Source organism: Bufo gargarizans, chromosome 1 (genome assembly GCF_014858855.1).
Source record: "Bufo gargarizans isolate SCDJY-AF-19 chromosome 1, ASM1485885v1, whole genome shotgun sequence".
In the NCBI taxonomy this organism is placed as follows: Eukaryota; Metazoa; Chordata; class Amphibia; order Anura; family Bufonidae; genus Bufo; species Bufo gargarizans.
This window is the reverse complement of record NC_058080.1, coordinates 330836241-330849560: the sequence shown is the minus strand read 5'-3', so window position 1 is coordinate 330849560 and position 13320 is coordinate 330836241. Positions and strand designations below refer to the sequence as shown.

Sequence of the window (13320 nt, the reverse complement as noted above, 5' to 3'; positions counted from 1 at the left end):
TCAGATCGCACCATCCGTCGTTGTTTGAGCCAAAGTGGACTACATGGGAGACGACCAAGGAGGACACCATTGTTGAAAACGAATCATAAAAAAGCAAGACTGGAATATGCCAAACTACATGTTGACAAGCCACAAAGCTTCTGGGAGAATGTCCTGTGGACAGATGAGACAAAAATCGAAGTTTTTGCCAAGGCACATCAGCTGTATGTTCACAGACGAAAAAATGAAGCATATCAAGAAAAGAACACTGTCCCTACTGTGAAACATGGAGGAGGCTCTGTTATGTTCTGGGGCTGCTTTGCTGCGTCTGGCACAGGGTGTCTTGAATCTGTGCAGGGTACAATGAAATCTCAAGACTATCAAGGAATTCTAGAGAGAAATGTACTAGCCAGTGTCAGAAAGCTTGGTCTCAGTCGCAGGTCATGGGTCTTGCAACAGGACAATGACCCAAAACACACCGCTAAAAACACCCAAGAATGGCTAAGAGGAAAAAATTGGACTATTCTAAAGTGGCCTTCTATGAGCCCTGACCTCAATCCTATTGAGCATCTTTGGAAGGAGCTGAAACATGCAGTCTGGAAAAGGCACCCTTCAAACCGGACACAACTGGAGCAGTTTGCTCATGAGGAGTGGGCCAAAATACCTGCTGAGAGGTGCAGATGTCTCATTGACAGTTACAGGAAGCGTTTGATTGCAGTGATTGCCTCAAAAGGTTGCGCAACAAAATATTAAGTTAGGGGTACCATCATTTTTGTCCATGCCTGTTTCATGAGTTTATTTTTTTACATAATTCTGTTGAAGCATGGTTGAAAAACAATGTCTGACTTTCATTGGTTAACATTTATAGAATTTTAATTTATTATTACTTTTGTCAGATTAAAGTTATTTCTGTGACCATTGTGACTTTTTCTTTCATTGACCAAAGGGTACCAACAATTTTGTCCACGTCTGTATATACACTCACCTAAAGAATTATTAGGAACACCATACTAATACGGTGTTGGACCCCCTTTTGCCTTCAGAACTGCCTTAATTCTACGTGACATTGATTCAACAAGGTGCTGACAGCATTCTTTAGAAATGTTGGCCCATATTGTTAGCATCATGCAGTTAATGGAGCTTTGAGGGATGCACATCCAGGGCACAAAGCTCCCGTTCCACCACATCCCAAAGATGCTCTATTGGGTTGAGATCTGGTGACTGTGGGGGCCATTTTAGTACAGTGAACTCATTGTCATGTTCAAAAAAACAATTTGAAATGATTCGAGCTTTGTGACATGGTGCATTATCCTGCTGGAAGTAGCCATCAGAGGATGGGTACATGGTGGTCATAAACGGATGGACATGGTCAGAAACAATGCTCACGTAGCCCGTGGCATTTAAACAATGGCCAATTAGCACTAAGGGGCCTAAAGTGTGCCCAGAAATAATCCCCCACACCATTACACCACCACCAGCCTGCACAGTGGTAACAAGGCATGATGGATACATGTTCTCATTCTGTTTATGCCAAATTCGGACTCTACCATTTGAATGTCTCAACAGAAATCGAGACTCATCAGACCAGCAACATTTTTCCAGTCTTTAACAGTCCAATTTTGGCGAGCTTGTGCAAATTGTAGCCTCTTTTTCCTTTTTGTAGTGGAGATGAGTGGTACCCGGTGGGATCTTCTGCTGTTGTAGCCCATCCGCCTCAAGGTTGTGCGTGTTGTGGCTTCACAAATGCTTTGATGCATACATCGGTTGTAACGAGTGGTTATTTCAGTCAACGTTGCTCTTCTATCAGCTTGAATCAGTCGGCCCATTCTCCTCTGACCTCCAGCATCAACAAGGCATTTTCGCCCACAGGACTGCCGCATACTGGATGTTTTTCCCTTTTCACACCATTCTTTGTAAACCCTAGAAATGGTTGTGTGTGAAAATCCCAGTAACTGAGCAGATTGTGAAATACTCAGACCGGCCCGTCTGGCACCAACAACCATGCCACGCTCAAAATTGCTTAAATCACCTTTCTTTCCCATTCTGACATTACGTTTGGAGTTCAGGAGATTGTCTTGAACAGGACCACAACCCTAAATGCATTGAAGCAAATGCCATGTGATTGGTTGACTAGATAATCGCATTAATGAGAAATAGAACAGGTGTTCCTAATAATTCTTTAGGTGAGTGTGTATATATATATATATATATATATATATATAATTTTATTTCAAGACACAGAGGCTGCTATTGCTTTTACTCTCTTTACTGACAACTACACTAGCAAACAAAAAACATCCTGAGATTAGCATATCACAATGGCAACAGGCCCTTCCCTTATAGCCCCTATATAGTATCCATGCAATAGTAAATCCTCCTCTTTCTTTGCTGCTGCCACAGATGAGTATATGTGTTTTTGTTCCTCACTGTTAGCCATTACTGTGTATTCACCTTATTTGCTGTCCCCATTCTTCCTCTGGGGTTTGGGGGCTTGTACAGTGGGATGCGAAGGTTTGGGCAACCTTGTTAATCGTCATGATTTTCCCGTATAAATCGTTGGTTGTTACGATAAAAAATGTCAGTTAAATATATGATATAGGAGACACATACAGTGATATTTGAGAAGTGAAATTAAGTTTATTGGATTTACAGAAAGTGTGCTATAATTGTTTAAACAAAATTAGGCAGGTGCATAAATTTGGGCACCACAAAAAATAAATTAAATCAATATTTAGTAGATCCTCCATTTGCAGAAATTACAGCCTCTAAACACTTCCTGTAGGTTCCAATGAGAATCTGGATTCTGGTTGAAGGTATTGTGGACCATTCCTCTTTACAAAACATCTTTAGTTCATTCAGGTTTGATGGCTTCCAAGCATGGACAGCTCTCTTTAACTCACACCACAGATTTTCAATTATATTCAGGTCTGGGGACTGAGATGGCCATTCCAGAACATTGTACTTGTTCTTCTGCATAAATGCCTTAGTGGATTTTGAGCAGTGTTTAGGGTCGTTGTCTTGTTGAAAGATCAAGCCCCGGCGCAGCTTCAGCTTTGTCACTGATTCCTGGACATTGGTCTCCAGAATCTGCTGATACTGAGTGGAATCCATGCGTCCCTCAACTTTGACAAGATTCCCAATCCCTGCACTGGCCACACAGCCCCACAGCATGATGGAACCACCACCATATTTTACTGTAGGTAGCAGGTGTTTTTCTTGAAATATTGTGTTCTTTTTCATCCATGCATAACGCCCCTTGTTATGGCCAAATAACTAAATTTTTGTTTCATCAGTCCCCAGCACCTTATTCCAAAATGAAGCTGGCTTGTCCAAATGTGCTTTTGCCCACCTCAAGCGGCACTTTTTGTGCTATGGGCGGAGAAAAGGCTTCCTCTGCATCATTCATGCATACAGCATTTCCTTGTGTAAAGTGCGCCGAATGGTTGAACGATGCACAGTGACTCCATCTGCTGCAAGATGATGTTGTAGGTCTTTGGTGCTGGTCTGTGGGTTGACTCTGACTGTTCTCACCATTTGTCGCTTCTGTCTATCCAAGATTTTTCTTGGTCTGCCACTTCGAGCCTTAACTTGAACTGAGCCTGTGGTCTTTCATTTCCTCAATATGTTCCTAACTGTGGAAACAGACAGCTGAAATCTCTGAGACAGCCTTCTGTATCCTTCCCCTAAGCCATGATGGTGAACAATCTTTGTCTTCAGGTCATTTGAGAGTTGTTTTGAGACCCTCATGATGCTACTCTTCAGAGAAAATTAAAAGAGGAGGGAAACTTACAATTGACCCCCTTAAATACTCTTTCTCATAATTGGAGTCACCTGTGTATGTAGGTCAGGGGTCACTGAGCTTACCAAGCCAATTTGAGTTCCAATAATTAGTTCTAAAGGTTTTGGAATCAATAAAATTACAACAGTGCCCAAATTTATGCACCTGCCTAATTTTGTTTAAACAATTATAGCAAACTTTCTGTAAATCCAATAAACTTAATTTCACTTCTCAAATATCACTGTGTGTGTCTCCTATATGATATATTTAACTGACATTTTTTATCGTAACAACCAATGATTTATACGGGAAAATCATAACGATTTTAACAAGGTTGCCCAAACTTTCGCATCCCACTGTATATTTTCTTTTCTCCCTAGGTTATCCACCATTCACTTTTTATCTCCGGAGACTCTCCCTCCCTTAGGTTTTTCCCCCAGCTCCTTTTGCATTTTTTTCCCCTGGAGAGGGGAGTTTTTTCTACCCTTGCGCTGTGCCCTATCAGTTTCCTCCGCCTCTGTCCTCCACTTACCTACAGCGGGCGGGCAATCGTCCGCCCGTTCATCACCGTGGCCGTGGTCTTGCGAGACTTCTGCCGCCTTCGCGAGTTTTCGGCAGCCATCTTGGAACACGCTCCTCTTTTCGCAGCGCCGGCATCTTCTTTATTCGGCCACACTCCTCTTCCAGCCCAATCTCCTTCCTTGCGCCGTCTTCTTTTTTTGCGCCCCTTTTTTTTCGTGCACTCCCTTCTCTCCTTCGGCCACGCCCATCCGCTTCCGGTCCTTAGTATTCCGTGCGATTGACAGCCCCTTCATTCAGCTCCTGTCTTTCCACCGTTGCTAGTGTGGGTAACTCACTTTACTGGCTTTAGTCTGTTGTGGCCATATAGTTATTATACTTTAGCTAGACTGCTTCCCTTACAGAATAGGTCCATTCTGTATTTGCAGACTTATTTCTTGTGATACAGATCCTTCCACCATGTCCCAGTAAAGTATGCCCTGCAGACTCTGATATGGGGGCCCATTCCCCTTGCCATAATCCACCTCAATGCTCCAGAGGATTTTGCCCACTTTTAGACCTATCCCAGACGGACGCTTTCCAGCGCTCTGTCTCGGACGCTATTTTGGCAGCAATGGGGTCAATGTCCCAGACCCTATCTAGGTCCATCTCTGACGGCCTGAGACCACAACCTTCCACATTCAGGGAGCTCCCTCATGCCTCCAGAAACCCCTCGAATGGTGTGTCTTTTGCTACCCTTAATAGCACGCCTTCGACGCGCAAAAGAGCCTTCCCACGCCAGGCAGAAAAGGCGCGGAACTGGAAATGTGCCGAAGTCAGCTCTGATGAGGAGGCTCGAGCAGATGACCTGGACATGTCAGGGGAAGAATTTTCAGGTATGTCCGACAGGCGTTCCACCCCAGCCCCTCCTGGTGTCGCTGGGGGAGTCACCTTACCTGAGTCCGCGGCCTCCACCTCGGCTCATTTAATGGATCCTTCTGGTGAGCTGCTTTTCGATTCTGATATTCTCCACCACCCTAGATCCGCGGAGTGGCTCCCGGTGGACTATGTAGCACAATATTTAGTTTCACGTGTGCGCTTCCCTCTTAGTAAAGAGGCGCGCAATAAGTTAAGAGCTGAGTGCCCGAGGCCCCGCATAGCTAATAAGGTTTGCGACACCCCTGTTGTAAACCCCAAAATGACCCAATTTTTATCCAGATCAGATTGGAACCCTAGTAAGGGTTTGGAGTCGGCCAGGATAAACTCCTGGACATTTTCGGGCCTTTAGCCAAGATATTTGATTTGGCTGAAACCGCCAGAGCGGGAGATGAACAAGTGGATAAGGAAGAACTCCGGTCCTGGATCCAGCGTGCCATATGCATTGCTGGAAACGTGAACACGTCACTTTCTATTGAATGGCGCAAAGCCATCTTATTCAAAATAGAACCCAAGTTAGCCAATTTAGCTCTCTCTGAGGCTGGCAAAAATGCGCAAGGCCTTTTATTTTGGATTCCTTTATTAAGGATTTGAGTCATTTCGTGGGCGCGTTCACGGCCCTGGACAAGACCCAGTCCTCAATGAAAAGAGTGTTTCAGAGCCGCTCCACCTTCCAGACCCGAGGCTCAGGTTGAGGCTCCTACATCCATAGATCCTTTCCCCAGAGGACTGCCTTCCAGGAGGCCAGGCAACCGTCAAGTTTCTTACCCTCCAGAGGCGCACCAGGCCGGTTCAGAGGTTACAGAGGAACCACCAACTCACGATGACCCTTTGGTAAGTGCCATACCTCTAATTTCTTCTCAAGTTTGTGTAGTGGGCAGACTCCGACATTTATCTCATGCTTGGACAAGCATCACTACGGACCGCTGGGTCCTGACCAAGATCCTCGGTTTGCACATAGAGTTAGTGGATTTGCCGCGCCACTTACCTTCCCCCCACCCTCAAGTCCTCTCCGTAGTCGCCCAACGTTGCAATGACAGGGAATTGTCGGACCTCTTCTTAAAAGAGGCGATCGAACGGGCTCCAGACCCACACTCCGGCGTTCTCAGCAACATCTTCCTGGTACAGAAGAAGGGAGGTCAGATGCAACCCGTCATCAACCTCCGACCTTTAATCAGGTTTGTCCGCTATCGACACTTCAAAATGGAGGGCATCCACCTTCTCAGAGACCTCCTGTTACGTGGGGATTGGATGGTGAAGCTCGACCTCAAGGACGCGTACCTCACGGTTCTGGTCACGGAGTTCTCCAGAGACCTCCTTCCCTTCCGTTGGAAAGGGGAGATTTGGCGCTTCACATGCTTACCTTTCGGCCTTTCGACTGCCCCGTGGTGCTTCACAAAGTTGATGCGCCCAGCTATGAGATGGCTTCAGAGCCGAGAAGTGCGACTGATTATCTATCTGGACGACATCCTTCTGTTGGCTCAGGATCCCACCATCCTTCTCAGACATTTGAATTCGACAATGACTCTCCTCCTTCACCTAGGTTTTCTCATCAATCAAAAAAAGTCGGTGCTGGTTCCATCCCAGACCATGAACTTTCTCGGGTTTTCAGTAGACTCCTTGCTGGAGACCCTAAGTCTACCTCTGACAAAGATTCAAGCAATCCGCAAGGAGTTACGCAGAACTCTGTCTATGTCACAACTGTCACTTCGGCACCTGGCCCGGATCATCGGCCTTCTCTCATCATCCATCCAAGTGGTGTTTTCGGCTCCACTCCATTACGGGCCATACAAAGCCTGAAGACTGCCCATCTCCACTCCGGGTCCTTGTACGCAGACCTAATATCGTTGGATGAGGAGACCGGAGATTAATTAACATGGATCCACAATCTCTCAGCGTGGAACGGAAAGGCTATCTGCGGCCCGCGTCCAGATTTCACGGTGGACCTGGACGCCAGCCTTCACGGCTGGGGAGCTTTGCGATGGAGTGACCACCAGAAGGCGTTTGTCAGAGGACGAGGCCAGATTCCACATAAACGCACTGGAACTTCTGGCAGGCTCCTTTGCCATTCACAGTTTTTCAAATGGCAGGGTCAAAGCCTGCATCAGATTGCGCATGGACAATGTCTCGGCTGTCCGGTACGTCAACGCCATGGGAGGTACCCATTCAGCCGTACTTACACATCTGGCAAAGGACTTTTGGTCCTTTTGTCTTTTTCAGGATATTACAGTGATTGCGGAGTACCTTTCGGGTCTGCACAACACCCAGGCAGACTGGAGTTCTCACTATCTCTCGGATGGCAGCGATTGGAAGTTGGACGAGCAGGTGTTCTCTGCCATCTCATCTCTTTGGTGTCCCTTCTCTATCGACCTCTTCGCTTCCTGTCTGAATGTGCAGCTCCCCTGGTTTTACAGTTGGCGCTCAGACCCGGACGCAGAAGCGGTAGACGCTTTTCTCCAAGACTGGTCCGGTCCACTGCTAAACGTGTTCCCTCCGTTCTCGATGATCCCTCGGGTCTTGAACCAGGTTCGCCATCAACAAGCCGAACTGATCCTGATTGCCCCTTTTGGGGCACCCAGTCCTGGTTCCCTCAGCTTTTGGAACTGATGACTCTTTCGCCTATCCTATTGCCGGAACGTCCAGACCTCCTCCTAGGCCCGTGGGGTTTGCAACACCCTCTTCTCCTGGACGGGTCTCTGCGTCTGCTAGCTTGCAGAATTTTGGGTGTCCCGGAGAAAGCGGAGATATTTCGGAGGCAACTAGAAATCTTTTGGAAAAGGCATGGGCTCCCGGCACAAGAAGGGCTTATAGAGCAGCCTAGAGATCTTGGGCTAGCTGGTGCTTGGCTCAGAGTCTGGATCCCGTTTCTGCACCTGTAACGGACATCTTGCATTTCTTGACATCTTTATTTGAGGATGGTAAAGCCTACCATACCATTAATCTTTTCAGATCCGCCATTTCCTCATTTCACCAGGGGTTCGAAGGGTGCCTGGCGAGTCAACATCCGCTGGTGCTTACTGAAGGGTTCTCGGCTGTCCCAGCCTCCTAGGCCTCGCTTTTTCTCTACATGGGACATCTTGTGTGTTTTATCCTTGTTTTCTTCCTGGCCGGTCAATGCGGATCTTTCTTTGCGTCAGTTGTCGGCCAAACTCGCCACTCTATTCTGCCTCATTTCTTGCAAGAGAGTGTCAGACGTCCGTGCCCTAGATCATGATGCTAGGTCGTTTACTCCCGAAGGGTTCCACTTTAATATTACGCGCCGTACCAAGACGCACATTCAGGCAGTCTCTTACCCAAGGTTCCCTGCCTCAACGGCACTTTGCCCGGTGGCCCGCCTCAAGAATAGGAGGCACGGACCTTACAGCATCGTTCACATGGTTTTCCCTACTTATGCCTTTCCTTCCGACGTCCATTCACCCCGTCACTAGCATTACGCTAGCACGTTGAGTTAAATGGATCATAACCTTGGCGGGAGTGGACACTTCTGTTTTTACAGCTCATTCCGTACGGGGCGCATCTTCCACTTCTATGGTCATCTCTGGTGCACGTTTAGAGGATATCATAAAGATAGCAGATTCTCCACGTTTAGAGAATTCTATTTTTGCCCTCCTCAACATGCTTTTTCTTCAGTCATGGAACAGCTTTGAACCTGCAATAGGAGCCTCTGTGTCTTGAAATAAAATTACATGATTTTCCTATTTCATGACGTAAAGTCATGATTTTATGAAAGACACGGAGGCGAGTATTGCCCACCCCTCTTTTTCTTGTCTCCCTTCCTGTTTTACCCGTTGGGATTCTTACTCTTACCTCTGCTACTGTAGCCATTGGCTGGTTCAGCACCAATCACCCACACCTGAGCCTTCCTGCAGCCCCCTCACTGGCTTTTTGTCTGCACTTACCAACCAATCGCAACGATCGGGGCTGCAGGGGACCGGTAACACCTCCTAAGGCTAGTTTCACACTAGTATTCAACTGGATCAATATAGCAAGTGCGTACACAGGTGCACTTCCTCTACATATTAATCAACTCAACAAAATGAAGTACCAAAATACCAATACATATATCAAAATGTATTGTATCATTTAAAAAACATATATACATACACAAAATGTCGAAACAGAATAAAGTGCCAACGTATGATAGCTAGCATCCCTCTAATGACACCACTATATAATGTCCCGCATGGATAACCATCTAAAGTACATCATAAGCAAAAACATATATGTCAATATCCTCTTAGACTAACCATGCCGCTATATGCCTTCTCCGGCATGTCGTAGTTTACTGTCGAAGTTTTATTCCGGACACCTCTCAGCATGTTTGCCGTGCTGCCATCGGAACTCTGGCTTGCCCCTATTATGTTTAATGGGGCCAGATGGGAGCTCCGGCGGCACGCGTGCACTAGCGGCAGCACGGATCCGGTAGGCTGTTTACCCGCCAGAACAGCCTGCCAGAGAAGGCTGTCGCTAGTGTGAAAGTAGCCTAAGATGACTGCCTGCCGGGCAGAACTGCCATCATACCCTGTTCACTATGCATAATCACATGGCACCTGTATGGCGCTTTGCACAAACACAATGTCTGCTGAGCTGTACATTCTCTACAGGTTAATGTTAATGGCATAGAAAATTTTGAAAACAAAAATCACAAACAAGAAAAGATTTATCAAAATCGTTGTAAAAGAAATTGGCGTAGTTGCACATAGCAACCAATCAGTTTTTACCTTTAATTTGGTGGTTCTTTCACTTCAACAGGGTTCTCAAGTTTCATATAAATAAAGCCTATTCATTGTTTCAAAGTTGCAGTTTCTCAACATTTTCTTTTTTAAATCCAGAGACTGAAAACCTACCTTGATAATGTCCAACTGACAATGTAGCAGGGTGTAAGAGCCCAATAGTAATGCATTTTCATGGGAAATTTTCATGCTCTGGATGTAAACAATAATGTTTTCATTCGATAATAGCAAGTGGAGGTCTTATAAAAATAAAAAAAAATTGAATCTGTCCTCAAGGGATAAGCTTAATTAGCAAAACATCTTATGTTAATTTGTTCAGATTTCCTAAACTAAACAAATATATATTTGTACAGTGTTAACCAGTAATTATAAGATGAAAAAGGATTAAGATTCCACAGTGGTTGATACCTTTTAAAGGCTAATTGAAAAGATAAAATTGCAAGCTTTCAAGGCTACTTGGACATTTTCGTCAGGGGTCTCTTAAAGGGGTTCTCAAGGAATTAGGAAAATTAAAATACTTAAATATTACTTTATTATAAATATATTCCCAAATACCTTTAATTAATTATAATTTAGTTTTTTTCTCTATGGAGCAATCACTAGGAGAAATAAAATGGCCGCCATCCTATTAGTACACACAAAACCTGTCCTAATCACACAGCAGGACATGTTACTTTACAACACTGAGATAAAGAGCTGCATTACCCTCCTGCTTGTCAGGGATTATGATCCTGAATACTACTTATAAGATCTTCAGCTGAATCTCTGTGGGAATGGAGTTCATGAGACATAAAGTTCCGAGAGGAGAGTGGAGGTGTGGATAATGAGCAGTAGCACTTGTGTGAAGTCTCCATTACCACAGTCTGTCCTGTCCATCCTCTCTGTATTTCATGTCTCCTCATGAACTCAATTCCTACAGAGATTCAACTCTTATCAGCTGTATTCAGGATCATAATCCCTGAAAAGTAAGAGAGGGGATGATGTCACTGTTGTGAGGTAACTTGTCCTGTGTCTGATTGGAACTGTTTTTTTTTTTATGTACTAATAGGACAGTAACATAGTACATAAGGCCGAAAAAAGACATTTGTCCATCCAGTTCGGCCTGTCATCCTGCAAGTTGATCCAGAGGAAGGCAAAAAAACCCTGTGAGGTAGAAGCCAATTTTCCTCACTTTAGGGGAATAAAAATTCCTTCCCGACTCCAATCAGGCAATCAGAATAAATCCCTGGATCAACGATATCTCTCTAGTAGCTATATCCTGTAATATTATTACACTCCAGAAATACATCCAGGCCCCTCTTGAATTCCTTTATTGTACTCACCATCACCACCTCCTCAGGCAGAGAGTTCCATAGTCTCACTGCTCTTACCGTAAAGAATCCTTTTCTATGTTTGTGTACAAACCTTCTTTCCTCCAGACGCAGAGGATGTCCCCTTGTCACAGTCAGTGGTCATATTATTCCCCTGAAGATTGCTCCCCAGACAAAACAAGCCATTATAACTAATGAAAGTTATTTGGGAATATATTTATAATAAACCAATATTTAATTATTTTCATTTCCCGGAGAACCCCTTTAAAACAGTGTCTGAAGCTTGCCATTAAGGGTCCATTCACACGTCCGTTATAACACTCCGTTTCCGTTCCGATTTAAATCTGAACGTTTTTTCGAATCCATTAATTTCAATTGCCTCTGCAAAACTGCGGACACCAATCATAGTGCTGTCCGAATCACGGAATCCGTTCCGTTTTCCTATTTTCGAGTATGCGGATCCTGAAAAAAAATTAAGCTTTTCCTACTTTCTGTCTGTTTTTCGGGTCCGTTGTCCATTCAAGTCAATGGATCCGCATAAATGCAGATAACATGCACAAAACCATCCGAATGTCATCCGATTTTGAGGATCCGTTGACAGGAAAATGGATAAAAAAAAATTAAAAAACGGAATAACAGAAATACGGACCTGATTCGGAAGCACTTTAGTTAAAAATACGGAAGGTTGTACTGAAAAACGGATCCGCACAAAAAAGGAACGTTTATCTGGAAAGGTAAAAATACTGAAGTGTGAATGGACCCTAAAAGGCATCAACCACTGAGGAATCTTAAGCCTATTAAAAATTTCCTATACACTTAGTAGTTCCCCTTATGAAAGGGGTTTTCTGGGATTTTAATATTGATGACCTATCCTCAGAATAAGTCATCTACATTTTATATCCCCGAAAACCCCTTTTAAAGTTTTTTTTTTTTAGGACTCCTAATAATAATCCTGAAGTGAGGGGTGATCTGCAGTAACCTAGCACAGCCACTAAACTTTGAATTAATCCGTTCTTCCAGCTCTATTCAAAATGCTAGTTTGAGTGCCATTGGCTGCAGGGAACAGCTGATTGGTGGGTATGCTGGGTGTGAGACCCCCCCACTGATCGGATTATCAATGTTATGAACCCAGAAAACCTCTTTAACAGAATTTATGTTTAATTTTAGTGTTCTAGTATTTTCAGTCTGCAATGTTAAAGGGCTTGCCTAAACATGCTAGCCCAAGTCTGTATGCCTTATTAGGGCAAAAAAATATAATAGGGAAGGCACCCTGCTTTGGTCCCCCTCTATCTGTCAGAACAAAGAGCCACTGCAATGCCTGGATAGCAAAAGTTGTGATACAAGCTGATTGCAGGTTACAGTGACTATATACAGTGTAAGTTACCGGACTCAAACATGCTCTCACCTGATGATGACGCACTGGTTCTCACCATCAATCAGCATATTGCGATACATGTTATCTGTTAATGCATAGATATGTGGAGGATTCTCATACTGAGCCTAAGAAAAATATACAAGAACACCAGTTAAAAAACACATACATGTTTAAGTGTATTATGACATGTACAGCAATGTGTAATGTGCTGGAGCTATGTAACGAAAATATCATAATCATCTCTGTCTATCATATTTACAAGCTGCTCAGAAGGACTCAGACAAGATACAGATACAGAAAAGTAGGCTGATAGACTTAAAACTCAGCAACTGCACATCTGTAGCCAAATTCTGGCATAGTTGGTAATTTAGAGAGAAAATGTTACCAGTAGATTTTGGCTGCCCGAAAGGCAGCATGATCTAGTGACAGGGTACCCTTAACAAAACATTAAACTAATTTCTTTAATTCACGCAACTACTTTGCTATAACCTTGTATTGTAGAGCTCCAGCGCTGGAGCTGTTCAACATGTAATGCAAGCTGATGTTCATGAGAAAACGTCTCTTCATATCCCTGCTGCTGACTTTTTCTCTACAGCCATCCTCCACATTAGGGCTTGTTCAAACGACTGTGTGGTGCCCTTTGCCCGTGCCATGGACCGCAATCTGCGCTCCACAATGCACGGGCACCGACCATGAGGCAGCCGCAAGCGC

At 44.5% G+C, this 13320-nt stretch overlaps 1 protein-coding gene across 3 annotated transcripts in view; it reads right to left on the bottom strand.

The window, feature by feature from the left end:
• Positions 1-13320, bottom strand: part of LOC122946477 (unconventional myosin-If-like) — a 1093167-nt gene that overhangs the window by 805020 nt on the left and 274827 nt on the right. For all 3 annotated transcript variants that reach the window (XM_044306152.1, XM_044306170.1, XM_044306161.1), the window contains one exon: positions 12640-12734. In XM_044306152.1, coding sequence (XP_044162087.1) covers positions 12640-12734 — 95 coding nt within the window. The remainder of the gene's footprint in view (positions 1-12639; positions 12735-13320) is intronic.